Source organism: Gymnodraco acuticeps, unplaced genomic scaffold (genome assembly GCF_902827175.1).
Source record: "Gymnodraco acuticeps unplaced genomic scaffold, fGymAcu1.1, whole genome shotgun sequence".
Lineage (NCBI taxonomy): Eukaryota > Metazoa > Chordata > Actinopteri > Perciformes > Bathydraconidae > Gymnodraco > Gymnodraco acuticeps.
Genome location: NW_022990304.1, coordinates 116998 through 137821, shown reverse-complemented (window position 1 = coordinate 137821; position 20824 = coordinate 116998). Strand labels below are relative to the sequence as shown.

Sequence of the window (20824 nt, the reverse complement as noted above, 5' to 3'; positions counted from 1 at the left end):
ATCCAAACTGCTCAAAATGAATAAATGAAATACTGTCTTTTAAGTCTTACTTGTTGGTGTTGGAGTTATGATACGAGGAGTTGTTGGTGATGGAGTTGTTGTAGGAGGACAACGGGTAAAGTCTGTAAGAAGTAAAAGAGAGAGGAGTTCTTAGTTAATTGCTTCTGCATTTGATAAGATGCATATTTTAAGAATCAGAATTTTTTTATTCCCCATACTGTACGATTGATGTGACCCAAAGGTGATTTCCGTTTAAGTTTCAGAAAAAAAGTTGAATATCATAATTGGGACTACCGGCACAAACAAAAATCACTTTTGGTCATCATAAGTGGCCCTAATCCTTTTTACGTACATTTGAGTTAAAAACAATGACATACAATTATAGATTCTCTACAACTTATGGCAGTGTTTCCAAAGTTGTCCTTCTGACTCAGGCAAGCTTCTGTCTTTCGACAACCCAAAAGCAAGCAATTACATAGTGAGACACAGGGATTGTCATGCAATTAAGGATAAAGATTTTGACAATAAGGCACATCAAATGCTGGCCAGAATGCAGCGATTACTGAGGACCAACTTACTGTTTTGACCAGAAGGCTGGCAGTATTGTCCATCAGGAGGAATGGCATTGATGCATCCACATGTGTCCCCAGTGATGTTGTCACAGGATGTATACTGTAAACACTGGTCACATGACCAACGATACTGATCCTCACATCTGCACTGGTAACCAGAACTGCTCGGAGAGCAAACTTGAGACCAAACAAAAACACAATGAATTTCACACATGTAATGAGTTTTTCTAACTGTCATATTAGTAAAGTGTGTTTTACAACTTTTAGATTCACACTTAGGGTTGACAACACCAACACATATTTCACATATTTACAGTATTGTATCTGCACCTGTAGAAATGTTTACATCAAGGATTTGTGCGTTGTTGAGGATAAAGGGGTAACGGATGCTTCTCAGAAAGGTACTCAGTTGATTTATTAGAGTATCTGTGGTGTTCAACTCAACCAAAATGATGTATTCAAAGAGAATAGGAGGAGCTGCAGGGAGAGAATTTTAAAGAAAAACAAATACAGTTGATGTCTCACTTGTAAATAATATTGTCATTTGGTTTTTGTTTTATAAAATACTGTCCTTTAAGTCTTACTTGTTGGTGATGGAGTTGTTGAAGGAAGAGTTGTTGGTGATGGAGTTGTTGAAGGAGGACAAGCTGTAACATCTGTAGTAAGTGAAAGAGAGAGGAGTTCTTAGATAATTGCTTGTATTTGTTATATGATGCATATTTTATGAGCTTGAAAAAGGGCTATCAGAATATAAAAAGAGGTTATACTATACAATAAATGTGACCAAATGAATTAGTGATAATAATATCATGATACCTATAGACATTTAAAAAAAAGAAATATGACAATATTGCGCTTTAGTGGAATCTATCTTTACATTTGATTATTGTGCGTTGTATCTGCTTTACCGCTAATAAAAATAGATGTACAAGAAAGATAAAGAAAAGTCTGTTGCCATAACCAAAGGGAAAAATAAAAATGATGGATTGCTTACATGACATTATCATTTGTATTTATTATATAACCAGAACGTTTGAATATCACTCACTTCATTTTCTGGATATAACGATTTAAAAGAGTCGAGTCATCTTAGGCTGCAGCCACACAAGGACGATAACGGAAATGCACCAAAATCGTTATCAAAGAAGTCCACACGCAATATGCACCAGAAACGTATCCGTTCACACGAGACAGCTCCAACCGCTGGAGACGCTGTAGTACATATGCTGGGCCTGTAAGTGGCGCTGTACTTCTTCCACAAAATACACCAAAAGCAGCGAAGAAGACTTCTCGCGCATGCATGGTTGGGGTAATTAAAATAGCTAACGGTGATGATCTAACTTCTTGAAGTGTGTGTTTTGTTCCGCTCATCGCTCCATCACAGCGGGCGGTGCTGCAGGTTATCATGCAGAGCTGCGTGTCTCCTCTTCTGTCCGATTAGACTTCACTCGCGTTTATGTCCATATCATACTTGCCAACCCTCCCGATTTTCGCGGGAGACTCCCGATTTCATAGCCCTCTCCCGGTTTCCTCCCGGGGTCATATTTCTCCCGATTTCGCACAAAATCAGATTTACTCAGGACTGTTTCCACTCGGACTTTAATACAGCTACACCATTGTTTGGTTTTCATGGTAGCGCGTCTCTTTAGTAGCGTGCACAACTGAAAGTCTGAGAGGGTGAGGGAGATAGTCATAGAAAACTGAACAAGAATCGACAACTTTAACCTCTCTGCTCACTCCTTTTCTGTAAAATACAGGTCCAGCCCACACATATGCTCCATCAAGGATGGTGCAACAGGCAGCAAGGCAGTGCACTTACAACTACAATGCATGTTAATGTTGATCTAATACAGCTCCGGCGATCCGCGATCCGCTTTGTAAAATATCCATAAAGAAAAAGTAAATCTGTTTAAAGTTCTGTGTTGAGAGATGTATCCATAGATCTCTTCATGTTGCTCTCAAAGTGCACCAGATTGATGCTTTTAACTTCAATATTTAAAAATCTTCCCGGGGGAGCTTGCCCCCGGACCCCCCTATGTGAGGTCCACAGACCACCTATAAAAATAACACTTGACCCCTGCTTACACCTATATGCCGTGAGCTGATTATCGAGCCTTCATTGTAACAGTCGCGGGTACGTTGTGTGTGTGCGTGGGGAGTGTTGCAGTAGAACATTCCTCTGTAGCGCCCGGTACATTAATGGGAAACCCTAAATGTTTGAGCACCCTCTATGAAACGTCAAGCTACCCCACAGCACCCCCAAAATAAATCTCTGGCGCCGCCACTGAGCCTGACTATTTGTGTTGGGGGGGGCCCGACTTTTTTTTTTCTCCAAAGGGGGGGCCTGACAGAAAAAGTTTGAGAACCACTGTATTAGAGGCAGAACATAGAAATACGATCCTAAAAGTAAACAAACCTGCAAACCAACTTACTGTATTGATCAGCAGGCTGGCAGTATTGTCCATCAGGAGGAATGGCATTGATGCATCCACATGTGTTGCTTGTATTACCATCACATTTCCCATAGGTGTCACACTTATCACACGGCCAAAGATAGTCATTTTCACAGTGGCACTGAAACCCAGTGTTATCTTGGCTGCAAACTTTAAAGAGAATAACATATTTTCTCTTGTGAAAAAGGCAGAAGTTTGAAATAGATATTAAAAAAGGATATAATGCATTTGTTCTTACCTGTGGTGATATTGGCATCTAATATGTTAACTGAGGGGCTGATCTGGACAGGAAAAGTTAAACTGTTCAGGACGTTTCTCAGCTGATCCGCATCGCTGGTTTTCACCTCGATAATAATCTGGTATTCATAAAATACTAAAGGTACTGTAGAAAAAGAGAGTCGAATTAGAGACAATTATTTGTAAGTAATTTGTTCCAAATCTAGGTCGTGTCATGACATCTGGGCAACATTGCTGAGTGAAGAAATGCAATTATGGTCAAGAATAGGTATTCATGTTTCTCTCTGTTTCTTTTCATCTTGTCATATTGTTTGTTATTTTCTGTTTGCTCATTTGGATTTGCTCATGTTTGTAATCCTATAGTAGGCCTATTAAATACAAGGTCAGCTTGAGTGAGAGAGAATTGAAAGGACACAAATACTTTTTTAAATAACCAAATACAGATTACAGTGCCCGAAAAAAATACCAATAAATATTATTTCCACATGTGTGATGTTACTTTAAATGTAAAAGTGTATCACCTGTCTGTGGCACGCAGTATTGTCCAGTGGTAGGAATACTGTTGATACACCCACACGTGTTGTCAATGATGTCATCGCAGGCTCCGTATGTATTACAGTTGCTTAATGACCACACATACTGTTCCTCACATCTGCACTGGAAGTTTGTACCATTTGGGTAACAAACTACATTAAAAAGAAAAACAATTAAACAGACATTATAATTAGGGATGCACGATATTGTTTTTTTGAAACCGATACCGATAACAAAAAATGTTTTACGACACTAATTATTTTAACTCGATTAACGCATGTGTATTTTTTTCCTCGGCCGCCCCGTAGTTTCAGAGAGCATCGAGTTTAAAATACCATCTACAAGCTGATGCTGACTGCCCCGCTCCTGCCGCCCGCTTGTGGCAGACCACACTTCCACGCTCACCGGCAGGCACCGACTGGCCATCTGGAGGACCGGGAGGGTGTGTGTATGTGTGGCCCGAGCGAGAGAGAGACCTTACGTGCATTGTTGTTGTTAGCATCTGGTGCTAGCTAGCTGCGCTAACGGATATATGGAGCTGTTTAAATGAAAACAGAGGAGCGACATTTCGCCACAACTACGCCGAGCACTTGACTTTATGCAGGAAGCCAGACAGTGGGACATTGTACGAGAAGTCAGCACACTCAGCTCGGATAGTGCGCAACATGATTGCAGCGTCCAGGCAGCTCCGGTTCGAGCATATGCCTTGAGTTGCACATAGCTCCAACGCCCATACCACCGACGACATGTTTGTTTACTGTCCTGGCTTCACGAGTTAGGGAGCGCTGGATTTGTGAAGAACTCCCCTCTTCCTAAACCACTAATACCACAGTACTGGCAAAACGGGAGGAGCCGAGTGAAAAACAAGCGCCTCTCATCCCAATCCACCCACACCGCAGTATTGTTTTCTTTTTTTTTACCCAAAAAATATATTTTTTATCGGGGCTATTAATACTGGTATCGGGTTTATCGAGATGACGTCATAATTCCTAATATCGTGCATCCCTAATTATAATCAGTTATAGTCTTACCACTACTCAAAGTTCCTCTGCCTTACATGTCAAGATGTATCCATTCACACACATTTATAAACTGATAGCAGGGTTAACAAGTTGACAAACTGGACTCATGAGGATCTATCTAATGCTTATTTCCACATTTTGCTGTGCCTTGGGAGATACTTTGCCATGGTATCTTTGCCCAATGACACTTCAATGCAGACAGAAGGAGCAGGACCATTGATCTTCGGATTAGTTGACGACCAACTTTACATCCTGAGCCACAGCCAACTACGTAAATGATATGCAGCAGTTTTTTACATCCATAGCCTACTTGATTTATAGCGTCGTGCTTATTGTATTGAAGGCCAGTCATTCCAGAACGCTGCATTCTCATGATACACGGTAAAACGACTCTGCGCTGACATTGTGTTTCTATGGAGAGAGCGATGCCACCTGAAGAGGCGGAATAACTGCCTTCTGTGTTGTGCATGGCTCCAAATTGTTGCCAAGCGATGCATTCCAAGTTGAAATTATTTAGAATTTTACCTGGTTTGTCATATGATTGACCTTTGGACTCACAACCAATCAGATGACAGCTGTATGTAGCGGCACCAGGTAGCACGGGAGGTAACCATACTGGCTGTTTTCACTGCAAGGCTCTGCACCCAACCACTTGGTGAGAAAAGAGCAGATTTGCCTGCTAGCATAGCATAGCTGGCATCTGATTGGTTGTGAAGGTCAGCGTTAAACAAGGTTGACGTTTAAATTATTTGACCTTTGAGAGCCGTGCTTGGCGACAAATTTGAGTGATGTGCTTACGCCTAGTCGGGCAGCACTGCTCTCTCCAAAAAATACACCACGTAAGTGCAGAGCCGTTTCGACGTGTATCTTGTGAAAGCAGCTTAATGGTCAGAAAGATGTCCCATTGAACCAATATGTCCAACAGCACACAACACCCCAAAAACCAACCACCTATTGTTTTGAAGGCCCCTTCACTCCAAAGATAAACCCTCCCTGCGCAACAAACAGAAGCAAATAGATTATTGTTATGCAGACTGATGGACCTTCATGATATTTTTCCTGTTGGGAAAGGCATGACCTGCTCTACTCTACCCTTTGCCAAAGTAAACTTGCCAACAGAAAAAAAACTCTTGGCAGGCCCAATCTGATGACACCACTCTGCCTAATAATTAGCCATGTAGCCTACTTCTGTTCCTTGGACTGAGACTAGATGTTTGGTTTCTAGGTGCTGGACGAATAGGCTTTAGGTCCAATGGGACATATTTTAGATGATGTGTTGAGGAGTAATGGTCTGTTCAAACCATAGACTGTATATATAAATGGACATAGTGTCCGTGACGTCACCCATAGGATTCTGCAGAGATGCCGAGAAGCCCTTAGTAGGCGGAGTCGGCCACTAACGGCTCGACAGTGACGTCAGAGTTCAACTCCCGCCTTCTCCAGCCTGCTCCAAATATATAAATGTTACATTCATAATCAAACGAGACAATCTGCAAGAGAATTAGATATGTGTTGCCGCTTGGTTCAAACATTCCTTACTCTGGACATACTGTACACAGTATGTATTTCAGACTTGGAATTCAAAAAAATGAAACTTGCATAAGATTAATAATTGTAAAGAATATTATTGTTTAACTTGTGCACACGCCTTGCTAGTGCCCTGTCTGAGAAGCCCTGGAGGATTTTATTTTTTTGACACTCAAAAGTATGTGGACATTCTTGAACTTTCCAAACTTGCTTCACCTCAATGAGAAGGGAAAGTCCCAATTTTAGAGGAGGACTGTATAATATAAAATAAAGTGTGTTTAAACAAAAATAGTTTAGTGATGTGAAGGTCACGAGAGCATATTCTCGCATTGCACTTTGTCCACAGTTAATACGTGAGCCATTACTCTGTAAACACTTGAAAGAAAATTGAATTGATTGAATTGAATGTATCACATGGTCAAATATCGGGAAAAGGACACAGTACACTTTAATACCCAGGCGCCCTTTGTCTTGTCTAACAACATTTCCCCCCCATGCTTTTACCACCATGCTTACCTGTGGTGATGTTAATGTGTGTGACGTTCACAGTTGGACCCAAGGCTAGAGAAAAGCCACCTGCGTCCAGGATGCTTCTAAGGGCGTCCACGGTCTCAAGATCAGTAAAATTCAGATTAACATCCACATCGTACTCAACCTGAGCCAGAAGCCCTGTAGTAAAAAAACAACATGATTTAGGGTCTCTTTTGGTTAAAGGACATATCAATGTAGAGAAATCACTCAAATTAAGCTGTAGTCATTTAAAGTAATACTTAATTATGTGTTTTATCTTAGAGCTAATGGTCTATTAATGATCCCTCTAAATGTAAAAAATGTAATGTCTCTTATTTAAAAAATGTACCCACTGCGACCGTTCAAAAAGAAAATGTATGCTTTCTTGGGTTAAAAAGGTTTTTGTGCATGTAAATGGTCCCCCCCCCCCCCCCCCCCCCCCCCCCACCCTTCCTGAAACGCATCCATTGGACTTCTTTGTTTACTTCTGTAACATAGTGACATGATGACATCTATTGGCTAGCGCTCCAACATATTGTACGTGATAGGCTAAGGGCCGGAACTTTACTGAACCTATTATTTTTAATTGAAACTGAATATTATTGCTTTCAACAAACCAAATCAAATTATGTGTAATTTGTTTACAAAATACATTTAAGTCAACGTTCAAAAAGATGTCAGCTCGTGGCCCCTTTAAATCAGTGTTAAATGTAAGTAACATTCATTGAATTTCCCTGAATTGAATTGACCCTAACTACAGTATAGCTCTTCCTTCACCAGGCTGCTGCTGGTAATTAGCAATGAACGGAAATCAATAAGTGATGACTTGTTCACCTGATATTGCCTGGCAGGACTGTCCATCAGCTGGAATAGCATCAATGCATGTACAGATGCCAATAACAATGGAATCACAGGCTCCATACGTGACACATGTGCTGTATGGCCAAGCAAAATTGTCCTCACATCTACACTGGAAGCCAGTGGCAGTCGAGGAACACACTGATGAAAGAAAAGTGATCAGTATAGCATAAAAGGTGTTTATATGTTGGTAAGAAGGTCAACATAGCTACTCAAATGACTCACCTGTTGTGAAGGTAATGTCCGAGATCTCTGTGTTGTTACTAAGTTGTATGGGAAAACTGTTCAAAGAGGACTGAAACTGCTGAATTATTGCCACTTCAGAGGCATTCAATACAACATCAAGTGTGTAATTCCATTGGTTTGTAGCCACTAGAGAGATTGAAATAAATACAAAAAATAAATGTTGTTTTAAATCATCCACACACAATATACAAGTTCTTAATAGTTGGTATTTGGGGAACTACTTTTTTTAGTTCAATGAGATGAGTCACTGTTCTGTTACAGCTAAATGTAGTATTGTATGCATTTTCTGGGCTATTTTCTGTGTGCCCATTGTGCCTGGTCGTGGTCCCTTTAAGAATCAGGATGACATCATCAGATGGGTGTGTCAGGTGATCATTAGAGAGGAAATATGCAAAGCATGGCTCTGTGAGCAATGTGCTATTAGCAGTGTTGTGCTAGTTACTGAAAACCAGTAACTAGTTACTTCATGTCAAAAGTAACTCAGTTACTGTACTAGTCACCTACACTCGAAAGTAATGCGTTACTGTGACAAGTAACGTTTTCGTTACTTGAAAAAAGGGCTCCCATTAATGCCCTTATAGCCTTCATTTCAGTACTGTTGTGGCATTGGAGAATAATACAATCTGTTGATCAACTTGACATGCATTATATGCAATCTGGATTGCATCGATATTAGCTGGCTTTCCATTTTTGTGTATTCTTTCTCCAGGTAGTTGGAAAAAGTGTTCCGTCCCATATGCCGTGTGCCGCCCGGACATGCTATCATGCTAACTAGCTCCCGGAAAGCGGGTGACTCCACTGTAGCAATAGCCTGCATGTGTTCTACAACATACCGTGCAATGGCTTTATCGACTTTTCCCTGGATAGCAGTCCCTTGGTTAAAATCCAGCCGCTGTTGCTTAGGTGGAGGTGGAGTGGCGTCGGCTGAGTCTCTGTGGTTTTAGCTACTAGCTTCGTCCCAGCATGTTGTTTTTGCAGATGTTTTAAGAGATTTGAATGACTGGTTTGGGCAGTAGATAGGATCTTTGACCCACCAAGACACAACTTACATTTAACTAAAACGTTCTTTTCTTTGTGCTCGACAAAAGTGAAATAGTGAGAATATCTCCAGGTGGAGAAACTAGACTTGAGCTCCGCCGCCGCCATGATAGTCTTGTTAGTAAACAACACAAACACGCCCACAGCCCGTCTCCGCATGTGACACAGGAAGTATCAAAGTACATTTACTCAAGTACTGTACTTAAGTACAGTTCTCATCTCTGTTCGCCTGGCTGTTGACTATATAAAAAAACTAACGCAGTAACGGAGTAACGCACCATGTAGTAACGGTAACTGAGTTACTGAATTTAAAAAGTAATGCGTTAGAGTACTAGTTACTGCCCAACAATTACGGCGTTACAGTAACGCGTTACTTGTAACGTTAGTTACCAACACTGGCTATTAGCCACTTTCACACCAAGTACTTTGCCGTACTTAGTGCCGGCACTTATGGCGCATTTCCACTGCAGCGGGTAGCCCCGTTTAAGCGTCCTTAATCGTCCTCAAGCGGCCAGGCCAGTTTTTGGTGGCCTTTCCATATAGCGTAGCGCCGGCTAGCAGGTGCTTTTTCCCTCTTTTTTCCGGCCCCATAAAATCGTGGTTCCCTCAGACCAGGGCCAGGGCTGAACTAGTGACGTCAACACTCTCGACTGCTGATTGGTCAGAGAGAATCGTTACAAGATCGCGCGCGAGATCATCCCTCGCGTCGCATATATATCTAGAAGCAAGCTTGCAGAATATTTATACACAGCATTTTTGTAAACGGAGGAGCTACAAAAATGGCAAAGAAAAGCACACCGTGGTCGACTGAGGAGGTGACGACGTTCCTACATCTCATTGGGGATGATAAAATCCAGCGGCAGCTCGACGGAACAACTCGAAATGTGAAAGTGTTCCAGCCGATCGCCCCGCCTACACTGCGTTGCTACCCCAGGTCCTAAACTGTAATGAGAATGCGCCACGGCCTCGGACGGCCATTGAGGCAGCCCGAGGCCTGAGCGAGGACGCTTAAACGGGGCTACCCCGCTGCAGTGGAAATGTGCCATTAGTGCCCCGGCACTTAGTACCTCAGGGCACTAAGTACCAATCGCGTTCACACCAGAATAAGTTCCTGAGGGAAGATTACGCAAATGAAGCCGCTGACGTCACTTTTTCTTCTGCTTTGGGTTTACTGGCAGGCCGCAAACCACTTCACGGCGTATACTGCCACCCGAAGTCCCCGGAGTTGGCGAGTAAATTGCCAGATGTTAGAAATTAAAATCAATGTTTTATGGCATAATGTACCTTAAACATACCGACAGTTTAAATGCTATTTTATTCTGGAAAAAACCGGAAGTTCTCAATACCAAGCTTTTATTCTGAAAATCCTTCATGACGACATCCGGGACTACCGCCCATTAGTATCATTAAAGTGGCTATTGACGCCGTTAACATGTATTACATATAACGTTATGAAAGAGATAAGGAGGAGAAAAGGCATGTGGAAGTAAGCAATGAATGTAAAATGTCGAAATCCTCTGTTTAACGCGATATCGGACACAGACGAACGAGAGGGGGAAGTCCCTTACGTCACTACAGCTCACAGAGAGGAGGAGCGAACAGCGAGGAAGCGGGAAGGACGAATGCTTGTACGCTCTCTTCTGCACGGCCGGCAACTGGAGAGGAAGCTGCAGACTTTCTCTCCAACGGACAAATATCCTGTTTGTGACTTTACCGCGCCTTTTTTATTAATTAAAGTACCAATTTGAAAACATCTCAGAGACTCCATTTAGTCTCCTTTTTAAGCTTCTCTTTCCTGGACGCGAGAATAACCATCACAGTTAACACAGAACGCCGACACCTCCTCATAACTCCACCGCTCCCATGTTTTTTTTTGTGTTGCCATAAGTTATTCACTCTCCGTTGGTGCGCGGGGCTAATGCTAATGTTAATAATGCTAATGCCAGCAAATACAATGGTGGCTTCAAAAGACTTTTCAGAGTTTTACGGGGCGTCGTTTGCAATTCGCCCAGCCAATAGAAATTGGTACTTTTTGATACCAGGATAGTACCACCAATCTAGCAGGCACTAAAAATGGGGGTAAAAGTTCCCGGCACTAAGTACTCTATTTGGTGTGAACGCGACATAAGGGGTACTAACGGAACTAAACGGGGAAAAGTACTCCGGTGTGAACGCGCCTATTGTTTGTAAAGAAATCCAGCTACATCTGCATACGTATTGTTTATTTTTGTGTTATTAACAATTACAGATGATTATTTTTTGAAAATATTGTATTCTGTGGTGTTTAATGCTGGAGATCTTCCGAGTTGTCTCAATATTGTGCAAGGTTAATGCAAGGACAGTTAAATGAATAAATGTACAAATGGTTGATTAGATGTTTAAAATATGATGCCATTTATAACTGTTTGAGTTCTAGAATTAAAATAAATACATTAAAAAGCTTACAGTAAATATAACGAGGCAATTCAATTCATGTTAAAGCTGTGTTGATATATATCCATTGTGCATATTTGTGCATGTAAAAATGATCATTGAATTGATTACATTTTGTCTTGTTTATTTTAGTTTCACACCTTCCTTATACCAATAAACCTGTGGGCAAAGGATTCACGTCTTCAGAGTCTTGGTGTACGGAGGGAGTTTATCTGGCTGTTAAGCTATGTACACTACATATTCCGGGGACAGCAGTCACACCTCTCATGTTTTACATCTTTTAAACTAGCTATCAGTTATAAAGTGTTATTATTCCAATATTTCATTTAATTTCAAACCTTTATTTATGCAGGTGAATCCCATTTAGATCATTGATCAATGATCTCTTTTTTAAGGGTGACCTGCTGCAAGTAGGTTCCACATGAATACATATAAAACATAAAACAACAGAAATCATATCATACAGCATATTTACAGCGACTACAGTTTACATAGCTAGTGACATTTACAGGTTCCAACAGTTTCCAATTGGATAGCATCTATCCGTGCTTCAAAAACATTTAGTGGAACCAAATTGCTCAGTTTCCATTCCTTTTGCAGACTGTTCCAAGTTAGTGGAGCATCTAAAAGCTTTTTTCCCAAAGTCAGTCCTAGCACTTGGCACATTTAATAAAACCACATTGTTAGATCTCAGGCAATAGCTACTTTCAATTTGTCGAGAGATCAGAGTGCAGATGTAAGAAGGTAGTTTATCCAACATGGCTTTGTAGATGAACATGTACCAATGACTGAGCCTCCGTACAGTAAGTGAAGGCAAGCCTGCTCTGGCATACAGGGTACAGTGATGGGTTAATACTTTACAGTTAGTTACAAATCTCAGTGCACTGTGATAGGCAGCATCTAACTTGATTAGGTAATGGGCAGGTGCATTCATATAGATCAAATCACCATAGTCCAGCACAGGTAAAAAGGTCACAGAGACTAGCCTTTTCCTGGCTTCAAGTGAGAAACAGGACTTGTTTCTGAAAAAGAAACCTATATTCACCCTTAGCTTTCTACGCAGTTTATTGACCTGAAGTTTAAAAGAGAGACAATAATCAAGCCAGATACCAAGGTATTTATAACAGGCAACCACTTCAATTACTTGTCCTTGCGTAGTAACAATATCCAAAGTGGTCTCCGGTGTCTTTTTGGCTTTTGAAAAAAGCTTTACTTTAGTTTTTATCAACATTTAAAACAAGCTTCAGCTCAGCGAGCTGCGTCTGGATAATATTAAAAACAGCCTGTAATTTAACACCAGCCTCCTGAATGGAGGGACCTGCACAGTACATCACAGTATCGTCCGCATAAAAATGTAAAGTAGCTTCATCCACATTTTTACCTAAACTGTTGATATAGATGGAGAATAAAAGCGGACCTAAAACAGCACCTTGTGGTACACCATTAGTAATGTTTAACCACTCAGAAGACAGCCCATCAAACTGAACACATTGGGACCTTTCAGAGAGGAAGTTCACAAACCACCCCACTGCATGGCTGGATATGCCAATACTGGCTTTAAGAGAATATTTTAATCTGATCTTGATTATAGAGTTTCTTATTGTTTCTTAGAATCTGTGATATTGCAAACATGCTTTGTATTAAAAGTCAAAACTCCTCTGAAAGTTGAGGTCACAGGTCAAAAGCTTCTCCCCCTATCCTGTGAGGGAAGGGTCCAGGCCTGCCTGCATTTCGCGGGACAAACAGATTATTGTCCCACATCTGCTATTGATTAGGTAAACGCATGGCTCCGCCTCTTCTCATGTTGCTGCGTGCTGTGGTTTCTTTGTGTTCAGAGATGACTTGGTGGCTGCACAGGACGTGTGAAACTAAGTGACCTCCTGGCTGTATTAATGTACTGTGTTTAATAAACTCTCAGTGCTTTGGCTAACGACGATCCAGACTCCTTCATTCCACCTCAACATTGCAAAATCAGAAGTTTTACTTCACACTGGCCAGCCTCTGCTTCAGGATAAGATGATCGACGGTATCCAACGCTTTGGAAAGATCAATAAAGAGCTGCACAACTCTGCTTTTTTTCACCCGCAATATCATTCACCACTTTCATTGTCGCAGTGATGGTGCTATTTTGCTTTCTGAAACCTGACTGATATTTACATAGGATGTTCATTTTACATAAAAACACCTTACCTGCTCACTCACTAGGCGTTCAAGAACCTTGGCCAGAACTGGCAATTTTGAGATGGGTCTATAATTATTTAATGAGGTGGCCCCCCCTCCTTTAGTAAAGGTAGGCCATAAGCTGACTTCCATACTTTATTCAATATTCTTTAATATTTAATAATGAGACTTACCACTCCTTTTCCCCCTGGTGTGAGGTATACATGATTCTTCTTCATTGTGTTCCTGAGACAACAGATAGGGTTCAGGTTCAAATAATTGCTTTGTGTATTGAAGGCTGTGATTCCATATGTTCTGTACAGTATTGTAAACACCGTTGACCTACCGGTAAAACCTGACTTGGAGATTCAATGAAGTTCCCTGTTTCCAAAATAGTTAGTGTCAGGAGAAGGGCAAAGATGGACAAGCATGTCTTAAATATTGCCATTCCTTTTAAGAAAGTGGGACAGAAAAGAAAAAAAACATTATATAATCATACCACCCAGCTTTACATTGTTTATTACATAGATATTGAACACTGTCATAATTATACCTTGTTCTTATACCACAGAACAAATAAAGGTCAAGCGCATTGTTGAGGGTTTCTTAACCTAATAATTATCTTATTACATCATTGGATTCATCTGTATAGGCCTATAAAGATGCATTTCCAATCATGACTTTGGGTTTGGCCACCATTTTAAGAAATGTGTACAAGCTATATTTTAGAAGAACTATATTTACTTATCCAAATAAAGTTTAGCTGGGAAACCAACACATTTATATACTTGTTCTTTAATCAATTATATAAATTATATTTGATTAATTTCTATGTAATGAATTTCCAAAATGTATTTGTCTGGGGGAGTGAATTTTTGTATCGACCTGCCGTACTATGTCATGTCAAAAGTGAAATAGATAGTGTAGTTTTTATTTACAGACAATTTGACAAAACCTCACGTTGTTTTCAAGTAAACATACCTTTAATGACTTATCCTCTTCAAGTTAACTGCATTGGACAGAGACACTCCCACATAGTGTTGGCTGGCAGTCAACAAGATCCAGTGTTGCTGGATGGCACAACAACAGAAGATTTATCAATTTTAAGAAGATTAAGAGACTAGTTCAGAATTTGAAGAGTGTGAAACATATTGAAGGCACTGGAATGTATTTGACATGTCAGCTTGGCAGTAGGGTGTGGCTACGGCGGCCTTGGCATTAGATAATAAAGCCTGTTAACCTGGTTCTGGTCTCTTGCAGTTTTCTGGTTCCTAGAAGCCACGCAGCAGCCTCAGATCATAGAGCAGTATTTTCTAGAGCATTTGTTTTAGCTGGATTGCTTATATGTTGTTTCCAAAAGTGTATTCAACTTTTTATTTCAACAAATCCTCTTCTTTTTCGTTGAACTTTTTTTAACTGCGGGAGCAAGACTTCTCACAATGGTTCCTGAACTACAGACAAGGATGGAAGGAAACATTATTATTCGTTAGGCAAAAAGCAGTACCAAACTGATCTTCACACATATTCCAAATCAGATGGAAAATAACCTAGAACTGGACCCAACCCTGATTGGGAAATAAACATATAGTCAATTGGCTTGCTCTCACTTCACTGCGAGTTGGAACCAGGAACCCCTAAACAAAAACAGCCTGCTTGCTATCCTGGCTCCAAAATAGTGGAACGACTCCCAATTGATATCAGGACAGCAGAGAGTCTTCATATCTTCTGTCACAAACTGAAAAACCTACCTGTTTCGCTTTTAACTTGGCCAATCAATTATAATAAAAAAAGCAATTGAAGAGCCATTTTGAAACTAATGCACCTGTATGGCTGGCTTATTTGAAGCAACTTTTATTGTCGTCCTGAGTTTGTATCTTTATGGTTTACTGCACTTATTGTAAGTCGCTTTGGATAAAAGCGTCAGTTAAATTAAATGTCATGTGTATACTAATGGAAAAAAAGCGATACAATTCCCACAGTTGCAAACACGAGAAGTACGTTAACTTTCTGATGTAACCAACAGCCATGACCTGACATGATTCAACTGCAGCCAAACAAATCCTTTCACATGAAGGAAACCCCTCATGCTTTCTTTATTATTCAATGGAAATCTTTCTTATGTAATCTATTCATCTCAGAACTGTCAATCACATCTGCTAAAAGCAAACAAACAAACAATAGTTTTTTTAAGAGCTACTGAACTGATTATATCTCGTATGATGTAATTGTATATATATGCACACCTTGAAATGTGTCAAGATGATAAGGAGCAGACTCATTGTTAACCTGTACAGTATACAAAGGCAACCTTTGATGTTCAAAATGTGTAAATAGTAAAATGGCAAGCTAAATTATAAGATAGCAAACAAACCTTATCTTTAATATGTTTGGAACAGCTAGAGGGGTAGGATGTGGGTGGAGTGTGCAAGGGTCTCCTCGTGATTCTTTTTTTATTAACCGAACCTATATGGTAATAGTAATAAAGAGCTTTGGATAACTACTTTATCGACTATTTGGCGTTTAATCACTTAACTTTTACAACAACCACGTGTTTCATAAAAGTCAAATTGTCAAAGTAATTCAAATAATCGACTAACTTAAGATGTCCCGAGGTAAGGGTGGATATGGGATAGCAACTATAACTATACGCTTGTATCTTCTTCTGGTGTCCCACAAGGGTCTATTCTCAGCCCACTCTTGTTTCACTTGTACCGAGATTTTCCAGCGGTTTTCTCTGACGTTAATGTCCAAAACATGCCTATGGACATGGCAAAGACAAAAGTGAAGCTGCATCAAAACTGTGTGATGTAATAGTACCAGGTTTGTGCTAAATAACAGACTGCCTGTTCTATCTATAAAAAAAGGTTGATGATATTCACTCTTCTTTTTCTGACTCACCTACTCACCGCTGGGTCACCAGACCCTCCTTTCACCAACACACTAACCTCCTTTTCCCCTCTCTCTCCAAGTGAGGTTCTTACCCTCATTACCTCTGCCCGCCCTACCACCTGTCCTCTGGACCCTATCCCTTCAAACCTCCTTCAGACTATCGCTCCTGATATTCTACCGTTTCTCAACCATTTCATCAACACTTCTCTAACTTCTGGTCACTTTCCAAACAGTCTCAAGGAGGCAAGAGTAAACCCTCTCCTAAAGAAACCCACTCTCAACCCGTCTGGTGTTATAAACTACAGGCCTGTCTCTCTCCTCCCGTTCCTGTCTAAAACACTTGAACGCGCTGTCTTTAAACAACTCTCCTGTTATCTCAATCAGAACAACCTTCTGGATCCGCACCAGTCTGGTTTCAAGGCAGGTCACTCCACAGAAACTGCCCTCCTTGCTGTCTCAGAGGAACTGCACACTGCTAAAGCAGCCTCCCTCTCCTCTGTCATCATGCTTTTGGACCTGTCTGCTGCATTCGACACGGTGAATCATCAGATCCTCCTTCGCACTCTCCAAAAACTTGGAGTTTCAGGCTCTGCACTTTCCCTCCTCACCTCATACCTGAAAGACCGCACCTACAGGGTTACTTGGAGAGGGTCCGAGTCCGACCCTTGTCAATTAACTACAGGGGTCCCTCAGGGCTCTGTTCTTGGTCCCCTCCTCTTCTCCCTGTACACAAACTCGCTCGGATCAGTCATTAGCCCGCATGGTTTTTCTTACCACTGCTACGCTGATGACACCCAATTAATTCTGTCCTTCCCCGCTCAGAGACCCAGGTCGTCACACGCATCTCTGCTTGTCTAGCTGACATCTCTCAGTGGATGTCTGATCATCACCTCAAGCTCAACCTTGACAAGACTGAGCTGCTCTTCCTTCCGGGAAAAGATTGTCCCACTCTTGACCTAACAATCAACATCGGCACCTCAGTTGTTTCCCCGACTCAGACTGCAAGGAATCTGGGTGTGACCCTAGATAACAACCTGTCCTTCACTGCAAACATCGCTGCTACAACCCGTTGCTGCAGATACACGCTTTACAACATCAGGAAGATACGTCCCCAGCTGACTCAGAAAGCGACTCAGGTTCTGGTCCAGGCTCTCGTCATCTCACGCCTAGACTACTGCAACTCCCTCCTGGCTGGTCTACCTGCATGTGCCATCCGACCTCTGCAGCTCATCCAGAATGCAGCGGCTCGTCTGGTCTTCAACCTTCCTAAATTCTCCCACACCACTCCGCTCCTCCGCTCCCTTCACTGGCTTCCGGTAACTGCTAGAATCCACTTCAAGACACTGGTACTTGCGTACCATGCTGTGAATGGATCTGGCCCTTCGTACATCCAGGACATGGTTAAACTGTACACCCCAGCACGTGCACTCCGCTCTGCATCAACCCATCAGCAAAAACACGTGGGTTTGCTATCATGGCTCCAAAATGGTGGAATGAGCTCCCCGTTGACATCAGGACAGCAGATAGCTTACACACCTTCCGGCGCAGACTGAAAACTCATCTCTTTCGACTCCACTTCGAGCGATAGATTTATTAACAAAGCACTTATATACTAACAAAGGGCTGGCTTATCTAAAGCCAGTTGAGTAGCACTTGAAATGTTTTTGCTCTATGAAGCCTGATGTACTTATATGATTCTGTTTTCTTCAAGGTTGTATTTTGTTGGTCGAATGCACTTATTGTAAGTCGCTTTGGATAAAAGCGTCAGCTAAATGCAATGTAATGTAATCTCACACAGGCTCCACCCTCTACTGGACTCTATGGGTACTACTCTCATCAATGATATGTGAGTGTTCACACACTGAAGTTGTATAAACGTAGCCGGCCAATCAGGGCAAGCCTACCTGAATGCGTGCGCAGGCACACAGTAAGGCAGCTACACCTGCTGACTGTCATCCTTTTCCGTGAGTGGGAAAACACCTGACAGAGAAAAGTAAAAAAGTCTGGTGTGTACGGCCAAGGTCTCCGAGATCTGTTTGTATTTTCTCAGTTATCTAATCTTCCCATTTCTGACCCGGGGTTTGGACCCCTATTTGTTTGCGTGATTGGCGGATATCCTGACACTGCTTGTACCTGATTTAAGTAATCTGAACTTCCTGAACATTCTGTCTGTATCTTCAATCTGCTTATGTTTTCAAGTTTTTACCCTCTTCAGATATAAATACTGGTTTTAGGGCAGGCACCTTTGCCTTTAATGGCGAACAGGAAAAATCACTCCACAACAGAAATTGATTAATGTTCATGCCCTATGTTGGAACATTTGAATAAATAAAGGACAATAAGGGTAGAGCACTGATAAAGTGGGATTTAAGACACAACAACCGTCTCTAAATTGCACACACATGCACTGCACCAAGCCATAGCCATATAAGGAGACCTCCATCATAATGAGCATTAGAAAAACGGGATATTCGGTGAGGAAAATACGAAATATTGCTTTGAAAAAATACAAAAGAAAAAAAGAAGTGCTGGAAAACGTATGCTCACGAAGCTTAACAACCTGATAATAGCTCGGCCTGACAGGAATGAGAAAAGGTGTCATTTTGTTCCATTTTTGTCTTTTTAGGTCAATCATGTTGCTGCATTCTTTACTAAATTCCCCTTAAGGAAATAGATCTTGAAGCTTAATGGTATGAAACAGGTACTTATAGGTAAGTAAAAACTATAACTTATTCCCATAGCACAATTGCTTTCCAATATTACAATAAAACATCTTCATAATAAAGAGTTAAATAAGACAAGTTGCTAAGAATACAGAAGGTATGCCTTTCTCTTTGGCTCTATGTTTCCTTTTTAGTGCCTAAAGCTCTTTTCATTAGTCAATGTTAATGTTGGTGGTTTGGAATTTAAAATATATTTTCAACTTCTGTTGATTATTCCAATAAATATATACATTGTTTTATTCATGAATAACAATTTTGCAGAAGATAAAGTAATTGTTATTGTGATTTTAGTAATGTGTTTTTTTTATATGTACAGCACTTTGGCTCGACCAAAAATCGCTTTTAAATGTGCTATATAAATAAAACTTGATTTGATTTGAAAAGAGCCATCAAGTTTTAAAAATACAGATGTTAATACTACGAAAATGGCACCTTTTTTGTATATGCAAATGATAAAGATTACATATTAATATGTTCATATAAAACAAATCTTGATCCCTAAAGATGGATAAATGTGATATTATGTTGACAGACTTAATGTGAAGGAATAATTGTATCTGATTAGTATTGTCTTTTCAGTTATTAAGAGAACATCATGTCACAGAAAACACTCAGCAAATACAGCAGCCTGAGCAAACACAGATGCAGATCAGCCAAACCAAACAGAACTCAGGGGACGTGATTTCACCGCAACCAAAATCCTTTCACACTAACACACACATTTACGAATGCTAGCTCAGATCAGTCCTGTGAAACACTAAAAAAAAGTATTCAATAAAGTCCCAACAAATATCCATTTTCAAAGTCATGGTTAGCTTCTTACCATGCTCTTTCTCTTCTTGCTGTTTATCCACTTTAATGTTTTGGACTCACTGGAGCAGAGTGTGAAGACTGTCAACCAGCAAGTGGAGCGATGATAAACACGCTGCACCTGTAATATAGTAAGGGAATGCTGGTAGTGGCTCAACTGGTTTATTCCCTCAGCTTCCTTGTCTGATGTTATCAGCCTTTGTGCCGTTGTGCCTGTTCATCATGGGGAACAAAGCATATATTTTCACAGAGAGAACAATAGGTAGATTTATCATAATCAAATAGAAAGGTACTTTTTAATGTTTGCCTTGGGGGGCATTCTCTGGAGGTGGCCTTATCAGCAATAATAATAATATATTTTATTTATAAGCGCACTTTTCATTTGCGTAAACAAAACTCAAAGTGCTACAAAATTAAAAATTAAAAAGGGTACAACAAAACAATAAAAACAATTTTTAAACAATTAAAACAACATAATAAAAGATGTGAAATTCATGCCGGCATGGCATAATGTGGGGGATTTAAAAATCTAGTTAAAGGCTATTCTAAAAAGATGCGTTTTTAGGCCTTTTTTGAAAGCCTCACAGTCTGTGGTGTCCTCAGCAATACAGGTAAAAGATTAGACAATACCCAAAACACCAGAACTGACTCAGTGCTGAGCACAGTAACACCTATTCAACCCTTATGTTGTGTTCGGGTCTCCCGTGACCCGTTTCAAGTTAAAATTATATAATAACTACACTCTAGTTTTTTCATGATATCCTCTATATAAACACTACTAAACTGATTTTGACACATTTTGCCAAGTCTGA

The 20824-nt window shown here is 40.7% G+C and overlaps 1 protein-coding gene across 5 annotated transcripts in view; it reads right to left on the bottom strand.

Annotated features, from left to right (window-relative positions):
* The window catches only part of LOC117550316 (adhesion G protein-coupled receptor F5-like), a 38783-nt gene extending 18640 nt beyond the window's left edge, over positions 1 to 20143 (bottom strand). For 2 of the 5 annotated variants that reach the window (XM_034222692.1, XM_034222694.1), the window contains exons 1-15: positions 20026 to 20143; positions 14831 to 15041; positions 14572 to 14660; positions 13937 to 14040; positions 13785 to 13836; positions 7939 to 8085; positions 7690 to 7854; positions 6862 to 7014; positions 3784 to 3948; positions 3264 to 3407; positions 3005 to 3175; positions 1157 to 1228; positions 903 to 1049; positions 579 to 749; positions 51 to 122 (exon numbers count right to left, since the gene is read on the bottom strand). In XM_034222692.1, coding sequence (XP_034078583.1) covers positions 51 to 122; positions 579 to 749; positions 903 to 1049; positions 1157 to 1228; positions 3005 to 3175; positions 3264 to 3407; positions 3784 to 3948; positions 6862 to 7014; positions 7690 to 7854; positions 7939 to 8085; positions 13785 to 13836; positions 13937 to 14038 — 1561 coding nt within the window. In that variant the 5' untranslated portion in view covers positions 14039 to 14040; positions 14572 to 14660; positions 14831 to 15041; positions 20026 to 20143. Of the gene's footprint in view, positions 1 to 50; positions 123 to 578; positions 750 to 902; positions 1050 to 1156; positions 1229 to 3004; positions 3176 to 3263; positions 3408 to 3783; positions 3949 to 6861; positions 7015 to 7689; positions 7855 to 7938; positions 8086 to 11768; positions 12246 to 13784; positions 13837 to 13936; positions 14041 to 14571; positions 14661 to 14830; positions 15042 to 20025 lie in introns of those variants that run through there. The other 3 variants (XM_034222693.1, XM_034222696.1, XM_034222695.1) reach the window with 3 other exon arrangements.
* Positions 20144 to 20824: the final 681 nt, after the last annotated feature.